Below are 14,648 nucleotides of genomic sequence, written 5' to 3'. Positions count from 1 at the left end.
CTGATTTCTCCAAGTGGCACGTTGTCCCTGGATCAAGTCACATGTTGTCCCTGGATCAAGTCACATGTTGTCCCTGGATCAAGTCACATGTTGTCACTGGATCAAGTCACATGTTGTCCCTGGATCAAGTCACATGTTGTCACTGGATCAAGTCACATGTTGTCACTGGATCAAGTCACATGTTGTCCTTGGATCAAGTCACATGTTGCCCTTGGATCAAGGCAAATGCTGTCCCTGGATCAAGGCACATGTTGTCCCCCCCACACGCTCACACTCACCCCACACCACAAGGTCAGCAGCAGCCTCGTCTATGCCCCGGGAGTTGCTGGCCATGCAGGTGTAGGTGCCAGCGTCTGATATGTGAGATGGGGAGATGAGCAGACTGCCTGACTCCAGCAAGGTGAACCTGGGCAGCTGAACAGAACCACTGGCCAGAACACGCTCACCTGGAAGGACAGAGAGAGAGAGAGAAAGAGCGAGAGAGAGAGATTGGTTGCTGGGGACAGTGATACGTCTTTTGTAATTTCTTAAAGTTCAAGTTTTTTTGTCACATGCACAACAAGTACAGTGAAATGCTTAACAAGCTCTTCTCAACGGTGCAGTAATCAATATAAAAATAGAACAACTAATAATAATAATAATAAACTAAATAAAAATATTTACAGCACCAGTCAAAAGTTTGGACACACGTACTCATTTAAGGTTCTTTGTTTTTACTATTTTTTACATTGTAGAATAATAGCGATGACAACAAAACAATGAAATAACACATTTGAATATGAAAATATATTGAAATTTTAGTTTCAGGAGCAGAGGTAACTCTGGGTCCTCCTTTCCTGTGGTGGTCCTAGGTCCTAGGTGATAGATAGATAGATAGATAGATAGATAGATAGATAGATAGATAGATAGATAGATAGATAGATAGATAGATAGATAGATAGATAGATAGATAGATAGATAGATAGATAGATAGATAGATAGATAGATAGATAGATAGATAGATAGATAGATAGATAGATAGATAGATAGATAGATAGATAGATAGATAGATAATAATTTTGCACGCCCAATTTTTCAGTTTTTGATTTGTTAAAAAAGTTTGAAATATCCAATAAATGTTGTTCCACTTCATGATTGTGTCCCACTTGTTGTTGATTCTTCACAAAAAAATACAGTTTTATATCTTTATGTTTGAAGCCTGAAATGTGGCAAAAGGTCGCAAAGTTCAAGGGGGCCGAATACTTTCGCAAGGCACTGTAGAAATGTGAGTTATAGATCTCTCATTCTCATTGAAAGCAAGGCTAAGAAGTAGATATTTTCTATGTGTGCCATTTATATGCGTCCCGTTCTTACGTTTAGTTTTTGAATATTTTACTTTTGGTTTTTCACACTAGCTTCAAAAAGTTGCCAATACAATATTATTGGTTATATAATATATTTCACAGCTCTTTAGAAGGTACAATGATTCTTTACATGGAAATTATGCAAACTATTAGAATTTTAGTAACCAGGAAATGGCGGAGTGATTGCTGTATATTGCACCTTTAAATAACGGTTAAATAAAACATTTAATACATGTCTGCTATTCATCTGCATGCACTAGATAGACTGGTACCATGGGAGATGTGCATTCATCCATCCTATTGCAGATAGTTGAGTAATGCTATGATTGGATTGTTGTGTCTGGTTGAATGGTGCAGTGGAGAGAGTCTGACCTTTCTGCCAGGTGATAGCTGGTCTTGGTGCTCCTGATGTTTCACAGTGGAGAATGACTGACATGCCGTCAATCACTGTGCTGTCAGATGGTCCAGCTGTGATGTTAGGGGCGATGCCTGAGGACACAAGCACACACACACACACACACACACACACACACTGGAGTGACAAAGGCAGGCAGAGGGCTACAGAGAGGTGAAAGAGAGAAGTCGTCTTCAATAGGAACTCATCTTCAAATCCATCCAGACAGTTATTGGCTGTGTCTGTTACAGACTTTCTCTGTCATGGATCTCATTGTTCAGTAGCACTAACACTCCCAGGATTAACACACCATTCACCCACCTTTCATTTTCTTCATACCTTCCTCTCACAACCCAGAAACAGAGGGAGGGAGGGAGGGAGACAGGGCGATAAAGCATTCTCCCCCGCTCACAACAGGTGACCAATTAGGAAGCATGTGACAAATAACATTTGATTGGATTGAGTCTTAGAAGATGACAACAGAACATGCCACTCAACCAACTGACAGAGAGAGGAAAAGAGGAAGGTAAAGAAAGAGAGAAATAGAAGGGAGTGGTATGGGGCAAAGATATATTGAACAGAGAGGACAAGGGAGAGAGCAAGAGGGAGGCAATAAATACTAGGAAGGATATGACATAAGATTGTGACACAGGTAGAGAGAGGGAGGGAGGCAATACTACTAGAAAGGATATGACATAAGATTGTGACACAGGTAGAGAAGGAAGGCAATACACTAGGTAGGGTATGATATAAATGGTGACACAGGTAGAGAGAGGGAGAGACAGAAAGATTCCTTCACTCTGTTAACATGGTCACATTAAGTAGTACACATCAATGAGACATAGACAGAATAAGTCATATAAAGGAAACAAGTAAATGGAAGAGTTGTAGCCAGAGTAAAAGGAGTTGTAGCTAGAGTAAAATGAGCTGTAGACAGAGTAAAAGGATGAGTAAAAGGAGTTGTAAGCGAGAGTAAAAGGAGCTGTAGACAGAGTAAAAGGATGAATAAAAGGAGTAGTAGCCAGAGTAAAAGGATGAGTAAAAGGAGTTGTAGCCAGAGTAAAAGGAGTTGTAGCCAGAGAAAAATGAGCTGTAGACAGTGGAAAAGGAGCTGTAGACAGAGTAAAAGGATGAGTAAAAGGAGTTGTAGCCAGAGTAAAAGAATGAGTAAAAGGAGTTGTAGCCAGAGTAAAAGGATGAGTAAAAGGAGTTGTAGCCAGAGTAAAAGGAGTTGTAGCCAGAGTAAAATGAGTTGTAGCCAGAGTAAAAGGATGAGTAAAAGGAGTTGTAGCCAGAGTAAAAGGAGCTTTAGACAGAGTAAAAGGAGCTGTAGACAGAGTAAGACAATGAGTAAAATGAGTTGTAGCCAGAGTAAAAGGATGAGTAAAAGGAGTTGTAGCCTGAGTAAAAGGAGTTGTAGCCAGAGTAAAAGGAGCTGAAGACAGTGTAAAAGGACCTGTAGACAGAGTAAAAGGATGAGTAAAAGGAGTTGTAAGCGAGAGTAAAAGGAGCTGTAGACAGAGTAAAAGGATGAATAAAAGGAGTAGTAGCCAGAGTAAAAGGATGAGTAAAAGGAGTTGTAGCCAGAGTAAAAGGAGTTGTAGCCAGAGAAAAATGAGCTGTAGACAGTGGAAAAGGAGCTGTAGACAGAGTAAAAGGATGAGTAAAAGGAGTTGTAGCCAGAGTAAAAGAATGAGTAAAAGGAGTTGTAGCCAGAGTAAAAGGATGAGTAAAAGGAGTTGTAGCCAGAGTAAAAGGAGTTGTAGCCAGAGTAAAATGAGTTGTAGCCAGAGTAAAAGGATGAGTAAAAGGAGTTGTAGCCAGAGTAAAAGGAGCTTTAGACAGAGTAAAAGGAGCTGTAGACAGAGTAAGACAATGAGTAAAATGAGTTGTAGCCAGAGTAAAAGGATGAGTAAAAGGAGTTGTAGCCTGAGTAAAAGGAGTTGTAGCCAGAGTAAAAGGAGCTGAAGACAGTGTAAAAGGACCTGTAGACAGAGTAAAAGGATGAGTAAAAGGAGTTGTAGCCAGAGTAAAAAGAGCTATAGACAGAGTAAAAGGAGCTGTAGACAGAGTAAAAGGACCTGCAGACAGAGTAAAAGGACAAGTAAAAGGAGTTGTAGCCAGAGTAAAATAATGAGTAAAAGGAGTTCAAATCAAAAAATGATTTGTCACGTGTGCCGAATACAATACAACAGGCTCTAACCAATAGTGCAAAAAAGGTATTAGGTGAACAATAGGTAAGTAAAGAAATAAATCAACAGTAAAAAGATAGGGTATATACAGTAGCAAGGCTATAAAAGTAGCGAGGCTACATACAGACACTGGTTAATCAGGCTGATTGAGATAGTATGTACATGTTGATATGGTTAAAGTGACTATGCATATATGATGAATAGAGAGTAGCAGTAGCGTAAAAGTTTGGTTTGTGGGTGGTGGGTGGCGGGACACAATGCAGATAGCCCAGTTGGCCAATGTGCGGGAGCCCTGGTTTGTCGGCATAATTGAGGTAGTATGTACAAGAATGTATAGTTAAAGTGACTAGGCATACATGATAAACAGAGAGTAGCAGACGGGTTGTGGGGGTTGGGAGGGGCACACAATGCAAATAGTCCGGGTAGCCATTTGATTACCTGTTCTGGAGTCTTATAGCTTGGGGGTAAAAACTGTTGAGAAGCCTTTTTGTCCTAGACTTGGCACTCCGGTACCGCTTGCCATGTGATAGTAGAGAGAACAGTCTATGACTGGGATGGCTGGGGTCTTTGACAATTTTTAGGGCCTTCCTCTGACACCGCTTGGTGTAGAGGTCCTGGATGGCAGGCAGCTTAACCCCAGTGATGTACTGGGCCATACGCACTACCCTCTGAAGTGCCTTGCGGTCAGAGGCCGAGCAATATCCGTACCAGGCAGTGATGCAACCAGTCAGGATGCTCTCGATATTGCAGCTGTAGGACCTTTTGAGGATCTGAGGACCCATGCCAAATCTTTGTAGTTTCCTGAGGGGGAAAAGGCTTTGTCGTCCCCTCTTCATGACTGTCTTGGTGTGTTTGGACTATTCCACTTGAACTTGAAGCTCTCAACCTGCTCCACTACACACCCGTCAATGAGAATAGGGGTGCGCTCGATCCTCCTTTTCCTGTAGTCCACAATCATCTCCTTAGTCTTGGTTACATTGAGGGATGGGTTGTTATTCTGGCACCACCCGGCCAGGTCTCTGACCTCCTCCCTATAGGCTCTCGTCGTTGTCGGTGATCAGGCCTACCACTGTTGTGTCGTCTGCAAACTTAATGATGGTGTTGGAGTCGTGCCTGGCCATGCAGTCGTGGGTGAACAGGGAGTACTGGAGGGGACTGAGCACGCACCCCTGGGGATGTCTCTGCGTTGAGGATCAGTGTTGCAGATGTGTTGCTACCTACCCTCACCACCTGGGCGTGGCCCGTCAGGGAGTCCAGGATCCAGTTGCAGAGGGAGGTGTTTAGTCCCAGGATCCTTAGCTAGTGATGAGATTTGAGGGTACTATGGTGTTGAACGCTGAGCTGTAGTCAATGAATAGGATTCTCACATAAGTGTTCCTTTTGTCCAGGTGGGAAAGGGCAGTGTGGAGTGCAATAGAGATTGCATCATCTGTGGATCTGTTTGGGCGGTATGCAAATTGGAGTGGGTCTAGGATTTCTGGGATAATGGTGTTGATGTGAGCCATTACCAGCCTTTCAAAGCACGTCATGGCTACGGACGTGAGTGCTACAGGTCTGTAGTCATTTAGGCAGGTTGCCTTTGTGTTCTTGGACACCTGGACTATGGTGTTCTGCTTGAAACATGTTGGTATTACAGACTCAATCAGGGATGTGTTGAAAATGTTGTAGACAGAGTAAAGGGATGAGTAAAAGGAGTTGTAGACAGCATAAAATGAGTTTTAGACAGAGTAAAGGGATGAGTAAAAACAGTTGTGGACAGAGTAAAATGAGTGAAAAGACTAGAACAACAGGTAAACTCACTAGTGACAGCCAGGTAGGTGTTGGTCTGCACCTCTCCTGCCAGGTTCCGTGCAAAGCATTGGAACATCCCTGTGTCATCAGGAAGAAGGCCGTTGACCTGCAAACTGCCCCCCACTAACACCCTATACCTGGGGGTTTTCACTGGGCTGATGGGCACCGCATCCTTATACCACACAATGTCTGGTTGAGGCACACCTAAAGGAAGGATAGAAGTAGTTAATTAAATACTGGGAAAGCATCCAAATGTCTACATTTGTGGAGACATGTAATCAAACACACACACACCTGTACATGTGGACATGTAATCAAACACACACCTGTACATGTGGGGACATGTAATCAAACACACACCTGTACATGTGGACATGTAATCAAGCACACACACACACACCTGTACATGTGGACATGTAATCAAGCACACACACACACACCTGTACATGTGGACATGTAATCAAGCACACACACACACACCTGTACATGTGGACATGTAATCAAACACACACACACACCTGTACATGTGGACATGTAATCAAACACACACCTGTACATGTGGACATGTAATCAAGCACACACACACACACCTGTACATGTGGACATGTAATCAAACACACACCTGTACATGTGGACATGTAATCAAACACACACCTGTACATGTGGACATGTAATCAAACACACACCTGTACATGTGGACATGTAATCAAGCACACACCTGTACATGTGGACATGTAATCAAACACACACCTGTACATGTGGACATGTAATCAAACACACACCTGTACATGTGGGGACATGTAATCAAACACACACCTGTACATGTGGACATGTAATCAAGCACACACACACCTGTACATGTGGACATGTAATCAAACACACACACACACCTGTACATGTGGGGACATGTAATCAAACACACACCTGTACATGTGGACATGTAATCAAGCACACACACACACACCTGTACATGTGGACATGTAATCAAGCACACACACACACACCTGTACATGTGGACATGTAATCAAGCACACACACACACACCTGTACATGTGGACATGTAATCAAGCACACACACACACCTGTACATGTGGACATGTAATCAAGCACACACACACACACACACCTGTACATGTGGACATGTAATCAAGCACACACACACACACACACACCTGTGCACGAGGACATGTAATCAAGCACACACACACACACCTGTACATGTGGGGACATGTAATCAAGCACACACACACACCTGTACATGTGGACATGTAATCAAGCACACACACACACCTGTACATGTGGACATGTAATCAAGCACACACAGACACCTGTACATGTGGGGACATGTAATCAAACACATACACCTGTACATGTGGAGACAAATATTTAGACTACCATGCAAAAGTTTGGACAAACCCTCTCAATCAAGAGTTTTTCTTTATTTTTTACTATTTTCTACATGGAATAATATAGTAACCAAAAAGTGTTAAACAAAATATATTTTAAATTCTTCAAAGTAGCTACCCTTTGCCTTGATGACCGCTTTGCACACTCTTGGCATTCTCTCAACCATCTTCATCTTCAATGTTTTTCCAACAGTCTTGAAGGAGTTCCCACATATGCTGAGAACTTGTTGACTGATTTTCCTTCACTCTGCTGTTCAGCTCATCCCAAAACATCTCCATTTGGTTGAGGTCAGGTGATTGTTGAGGCCAGGTCATCTGATGCAGCACTCCATCACTCTCCTTCTTTGTCAAATAGCCCTTACACAGCCTGGAGGTGTGTTGGATCATTGTCCTGTTGAAAAACAAATGATAGTCCCACTAAGCGCAAACATGGGATGGTGTATCACTGCAGAATGCTGTAGTAGCCATGTTGTTTAAGTGTGCCTTGAATTCTAAATAACTCATAGACAGTGTCAACAGAAAACAACCCCCACACCTCCTCTTCCATGCTTCACAGTGGGAACCTCACATGTGGAGATCAACCGTTAACCTTCTCTGCATCTCATAAAGACACAGCGGTTGGAACCAACAATATCAAATTTGGACTCATCACACCAAAGGACAAATTTCCACCGGTCTAATGTCCATTGTTCATGTTTCTTGACCCAACAAGTCTCTTCTTATTATTGGTTTCCTTTAGTAATGGTTTCTTTGCAGCAATTCAACCATGAAGTCCTGATTCATGAAGTGTGCTCTGAACAGTTGATGCTGAGATGTGTCTGTTAGTTGAATTCTGTAAAGCATTCATTTGGGCTGCAATTTCTGAGTTGCAGTTAACTCTAATGAACTTATCCTCAGCAGCAGAGGTAACTCTGGGTCTTCCTTTCCTGTGGCGGTCCTCATGAGAGACAGTTGCATCAAAGCAGTTGATGGTTTTTGTGACTGCACTTGAAGAAACTGTCAAAGTTCTTGAAATTTTCCAAATTGTCTTCAAGTAATGATGGACGGTCATTTATCTTTGCTTACTTGATATGTTCTTGCCATAATTTGGACTTGGTCTTTTACCAAATAGGGCTGTCTTCTGTATACCACTCCTACCTTGTCACAACACAACTGATTGGCTCAAACGCAAGAAGAAGGAAATACATTTCACACATTAACAACAAACACCTGTTAAAACCTCTTAAGGATCGGACCCTTTTTTCCTTTTTCGCCTAAAATGACATACCCAAATCTAACTGCCTGTAGCTCAGGACCTGAAATGACATACCCAAATCTAACTGCCTGTAGCTCAGGACCTAAAATGACACACCCAAATCTAACTGCCTATAGCTCAGGACCTGAAATGACATACCCAAATCTAACTGCCTGTAGCTCAGGACCTAAAATGACATACCCAAATCTAACTGCCTATAGCTCAGGACCTGAATCAAGGATATGCATATTCTTAATACCATTTGAAAGGAAATACTTTGAAGTTTGTGGAAATGTGAAACTATTGTAGGAGAATATAACTCATTAGATCTGGTAAAAGATAATACAAAAAAAACATGCCTTTTTCCACAATATCTTTGAAATGCAAGAGAAACGTCACAATCTACTATTTCAGGTTAGGTGCAACTTCGATTTTGGCCACTAGATGGCAGCAGTGAATGTGCAAAGTTTTAGACTGTTTCAATTAACTATTGCATTTTTGTCCACGTTTTCTTTTAATCAAGACTGCCCAAATGTGCCTAATTGGTTTATTAAAACATGTTCAAGGCACGGGATGAGCCGCAGGGCCATGCACAGAAGACCGACCTAGCCCATTGGGAAGGGAAGAGGAGGAAGTGGAAGTGGGAGGGGGGTTGGACCCCGCCCCACTGGCAACACTTTTAGGGGTATTGCACTAATAATGGAGCTGACTAGGGAACAGTTCCTGCTGTTCTGTTCTTAGTGCCAGTCTGCACGTTCAAACTAAAACAATGTAACTAATTATGGCATCTTTATGCTTTCGTTCATAAAATAATGATGAAAATACTCTTTCAAAATGCCAATGTTTATTTAGTTATGGATCCATAATGAATTACTATGTTAATAAATATCACAGACTTTCAGAAATATTCTCCAATTCTCCATATGCAATTATTGGCAGAGTCACATCATTTTTTTTCAATATACTGTAGGCCTACCATAGGTGACATGAGTCTCACTAGTGTGAAGTAATGTGTGGTTAAAAGTGGTGTAGGTCTTATTTATTAAAATAGCATATTGAAGTTAGAGACAATCATGGGGACTGGTCTTGGTTGAGGTTAACTGAAATGCATTCCAGGTGACTACCTTATGGAGCTGGTTGAGACAAAGCCAAAAGTGTGAAAAGCTGTCATCGAGGCAAAGGGTGGCTAATTTCAAGAATCTCAAATGTAAAAAATATTTTGATTTGTTTAACACTTTTTTTGGTTACTACATGATTCCATATGAGAAGTGATGTCAGTCAGGGACTTTTTTCATGTAAATTCCGGTCACAACTTGCAGACTTGTTTAAGTGCTGCTGTGCGTTTTGTTGCTAACCTTACTTTGCTACCTGACAACTTAACGGTTTTTACTTTTGAATTACTGTTTTTATTTAAATTTTTTCCCTTGCTCAACTTTTTTTCGTTCAACTTTTTCACTCCGGACGCTTTATCTGGACATGGTTCATCAGGACCTCCACCAACCGAAGCTAAGTGGTAACATTAATATGATGTCTTCTAATTGCAGTCGCTGTACTCATAATATACAGGAGAACGATCGCCTTACGGCGAGGATAGCTGTGCTACAAGCCCAGCTTCAGACGCAATCGTTAGGCAAGGGTAATTTCAGTGCCACCAGTAAGTACAGATAGTAGTATAAATCCCCTCGCACAGTCCCCGCAGCCGGACAACTTCGCATGGCTTCTGGAGGGAAATGCTGTAGGAATGCTCAACCGGTGTCGCTCATTCATTTGACAGAAACTTTCAACCGGTTCTCCCCACTAAGCAGCGAGTCAGAGTCAGAGGCCGAGCCTTCTCTGGTCTCTACTTCTCCCGTTACGGGGTCTGAGACGCCGAAGCCTCCCACCATTAGCTCTGACAAATTGAAAACCCTAGTCATTGGCGACTCTATTACCTGCAGTATTAGACTTAAAACAAATCATCCAACGATCCTACACTGTTAACCAGGGGGCAGGGCTACCGACGTTCAGGCCAATCTGAAGATGGTGCTGGCAAAAACTGGCAAGTGTAGAGAGTATAGAGATATTGTTATCCACGTCGGCACCAACGATGTTAGGATGAAACAGTCAGAGGTCACCAAGCGCAACATAGCTTCAGCCTGTAAATCAGCTATAAAGATGTGTCGGCATCAAGTAATTGTCTCTGGCCCCCTCCCAGTTAGGGTGAGTGATGAGCTTTACAGCAGAGGCTCACAACTCAATCGCTGGTTGAAAACTGTTTTCTACCCCTCCCAAAAGTGGGTGGGGTTATATCCTGCCTGTTTGGCCCTGTCCGGGGGTATTGTCAGATGGGGCCACAGTGTCTCCCGACCCCTCTTGTCTTAGCCTCCAGTATTTATGCTGCAGTAGTTTAAGTATCGGGGCTAGGGTCAGTCTGTTATATCTGGAGTATCTCTCTCTCTCACTCTCTCTCTCTCTCTCTCTCTCTCGGAGGACCATAGCCCTAGGACCATGCCTCAGGACTACCTGGCCCGATGACTCCTTGTTGTCCCCAGTTCACCTGGTCATGCTGCTGCTCCAGTTTCAACTGTTCTGCCTGCGGCTATTTAACCCTGACCTGTTCACCGGACGTGCTACCTGTCCCAGACCTGCTGTTTTCAACTCTCTAGAAACAGCAGGCGCGGTAGAGGTACTCTGAATGACATTTACTCCTGAGGTGCTGACCTGTTGCACCCTCGACACGCACTGTGATTATTATTACTTGACCCTGCTGGTCATTATGAACATTTGAACATCTTGGCCATGTTCTGTTGTAATCTCCACCCGGCACAGCCAGCAGAGGACTGGCCACCCTTCTTAGCCTGGTTCCTCTCTAGGTTTCTTCCTAGGTTCTGGCCTTTCTAGGGAGTTTTTCCTAGCCACCGTGCTTCTACACCTGCATTGCTTTCTGTTTGGCATTTTAGGCTAGGTTTCTATACTGCCCTTTGAGATATCAGCTGATGTAAGAAGGACTTCATAATACATTTGATATGTATTATTCATAGTGTTTATGTCTTCACTATTATTATACAATGTAGAAAACCCTGGAATGAGTAGATGTGTCCAAACTTTTGATTGGTACTGTATATGTGCATGTGTCTCACCTCGTGCCTGACAGGGGATATCCACCACTTTCTCCATCTCAGCAGTAATGTGTTTCTCTGGTTCCTTCACAAACTGGGGAGGCTCTGAAGGAGAGCGGGAGATATGGTGAGGTAATTGTCAGACAGCTGAAGAAAATAAAAACCTTGAGGAGTACTTAAAGTCTTACACAAATCTCCTGAACATTGCATGATTTACCCAAAACCTTGAATTGCAACACCCCTGTTTCTCAAGATAAAATTTGGCCTTCAGAATCTGTATGGAACGTATATTCATGAACACAAATCAAACAAACCAAGTAGCCCCTGATAGGCCCCAGAGTCATACGCTGTACATGTAATTAGGCCCCTGATAGTCCCCAGAGTCGTACTTTGTACATGTAGGTTGGCCTAGGCCCCGGAGTCGTATTTTGAACATGTAGGTTGGCCTAGGCCCCAGATATATTCATACCTTGAACATGTAGGTAGGCCCCAGCATTGACAGAAGGCACACTGCTGCTGCGGAGGACCACCTCACACTCATAAAACCCTGAGTCACTGACCACAGGGCCGATAATGGTCAGTCTGCGGTTGAAGTCACTCAGACCACTGGTGACCAGAACCCTGTTCTTCCTCCATGTGATGCTGAGTTTGATCAGTGGTCTGGGATGGAAGAGAGAGAGACAGAGAGATACACTCATGATATTGAAAAGACAGAAATCTATTTACCAAATATCTTTGTGCATTGCATCAGCCAAATACAGACAGATTAGTATTTGACTCATTAATAACTCATTACACATTCGTATAAAAAATATTTTTTGTCTCAAAATTATCCATCAAAACCAATCAGTCTGGCAGGAAGACAACAGAGGATTCGTCTGTCAGGAACACAATAGATAATGACAGAGTAGAGACTAGGGAGTGACAGCTAGAGTATGTTGTCACAGTGGGCCTCCGGGGTGGTGGGGGGGAGGTTACCTTGCGTTCGCGACACACTCCATGGTGACTTCAGACGTGCCTGACACTACACTGGTGTTTGTTGGGGGGATGATTATGGTGGGGGCAATGGGGTCTGCAGGCCCACCAACATCTAGAGAGAGAGAGAAGGAGATATATATTTATATACGTATATATGACCACATCAGAATCAAACAGTGATCAGTGTACTACATGCAATAGAAATGATACAATCTAAAATGTATGTAGTTCAAATTGAGTGTCTCTATGGATGGTCTGCTCTGACTGATTATATAGCCCAGGCTCATTTTCAGGCCGGAGCCGTGTTGTCCATTACATGTCAGTCTTAATCTAAAATAGATGTTTTTTTAAATCCTCATTGACATACATCTAATGAGAAAGTGAAAACCCTTTTTTAGATATTTTTGCAAATGCATGGAAACAGGTCCCCAAAAACACAGTGGCCTCCAAAATTCTTAAATGGAAGAAGTTTGGAACCGCCAAGACTTTGGAGTGGCTTTTGGGACAATTATCTGAATGTCCTTGAGTGGCCGAGCTAGAGCACGGACTTGAACCCGATCAAACATCTCTGAAGAGACCTGAAAATAATTTTGGAGCAAAAGTAGGATCTGCAGAAAAGAAGGATCTGCAGAAAAGAATGGGAGAAACTCCCCAAATTCAGGTCGGGCAAGCTTGTAGCGTCATACCCAAGAAGACTTGAGGCTCTTAGCGCTACCAAAGGTCTGAATACTTATGTAAATGTGACATTCCAGGTTAGAAGCTTTGATAAATGTACATTTCTAAAAACATTTCCTAAAACCTGGTTTTGCCTTGTCATTATGGGGTATTATGCTCATGAGGGGAAAAAACTATTTAATAAACTCAGCAAAAAAAGAAACGTTCCCCTTTCAGGACTTTGTTTTTCAAAGATAATTCGTAAAAATCCGAAATACTTCACAGATCTTAATTGAAAAGGGTTTAAACACGGTTTTCCATGCTTGTTCAATGAACCATAAACAATTAATGAACATGCACCCGTGGAATGGTTATTAAGACACTAACAGCTTACAGACGGTAGGCAATTAAAGTCACAGTTATGAAAACTTAGAACACTAGAGAGGCCTTTCTCCTGACTATGAAAGACACCAAAAGAAAGATGCCCAGGGTCCCTGCTCCTCTGCGTGAATGTGCCATAGGCATGCTGCAAGGAGGCACGAGGACTGCAGATGTGGCCAGGGCAATAAATTGCAATGTCCGTGCTGTGAGATGCCTAAGACAGCTCTCATTGAGACAGGACGGACAGCGGATCGTCCTCGCAGTGGCAGACCACATGTAACAACACCTACACAGGATTGGTATATCCGAACATCACACCTGCGAGACAGGTACAGGATGGCAACAACAACTGCCCGAGTTACACCAGGAACGCATAATCCCTCCATCAGTGCTCAGACAGTCCGCAATAGGCTGAGAAAGACTGGACTGAGGGCTTGTAGGCCTGTTGTAAGGCAGGTCCTCACCAGTTTATGTCTCAGTTGTTGAATCTTATGTTCATACAAATATTGATAGATGTTAAGTTTGCTGAATGTAAATGCAGTTGACAGTGAGGACTTTTCTTTAATTTGCTGAGTTTACATTTTTAAATAAGGCTGTAACGTAACAAAATGTGGAAAAATTCAAGGGGTCTGAATACTTTCCGAATGCACTGTAATTCTGTTCTGAGAAACCACTGACGTGAACATCCTATCCTACCATCCCACTGGGCACAATCTGGTTGAATCAACATTGTTTCAACGTAATTTTTCAACCTATTGTGACGTGGAACCTATGTGGTAAATACAATTGATTTTTAAAAAGTCATCAACTGAAACTTTTTTTTTAATCGCCCCCAGAAACCTACTTTTACTCTCTGTTACGAACGTTCTAGACGACCAATTCTCATAGCTTTTAGCCATACCCTTATCCTACTCCTCCTTTGTGTTAGGGAAGATTCAGAATTTGTTGGTAACATATGTAAGATGTTTTATATTCATCAAATATGTGTAAGTTAATTCTCATCAGAATGGTATTTTTGTGTAATTCTGTGGTGAGGTTGCGTCTGTTCTATGTCAAAACTAAGTTGCCTGGGCCGCTGAGAGGGGAGAGGTCAAAGTGTCATCATGTGTAAACATATCTTTCACTCTCTACCTTTAGTGGGGAGTGGGGAAAGGAAGGTTGCAGTGTCTGGAATCAT

General features: G+C 42.6%; 1 protein-coding gene across 1 annotated transcript in view; it reads right to left on the bottom strand.

The window, feature by feature from the left end:
- Positions 1-14,648, bottom strand: part of LOC110503029 (protein sidekick-2) — a 396,532-nt gene that overhangs the window by 80,172 nt on the left and 301,712 nt on the right. The window contains exons 6-11 of the mRNA XM_036960765.1: positions 12,437-12,548; positions 11,928-12,118; positions 11,480-11,563; positions 5,730-5,924; positions 1,716-1,832; positions 279-446 (exon numbers count right to left, since the gene is read on the bottom strand). Coding sequence (XP_036816660.1) covers positions 279-446; positions 1,716-1,832; positions 5,730-5,924; positions 11,480-11,563; positions 11,928-12,118; positions 12,437-12,548 — 867 coding nt within the window. The remainder of the gene's footprint in view (positions 1-278; positions 447-1,715; positions 1,833-5,729; positions 5,925-11,479; positions 11,564-11,927; positions 12,119-12,436; positions 12,549-14,648) is intronic.

This window comes from Oncorhynchus mykiss, chromosome 23, assembly GCF_013265735.2.
Source record: "Oncorhynchus mykiss isolate Arlee chromosome 23, USDA_OmykA_1.1, whole genome shotgun sequence".
Classification (NCBI taxonomy): domain Eukaryota; kingdom Metazoa; phylum Chordata; class Actinopteri; order Salmoniformes; family Salmonidae; genus Oncorhynchus; species Oncorhynchus mykiss.
This window is presented reverse-complemented; position numbering and strand designations above follow the sequence as displayed.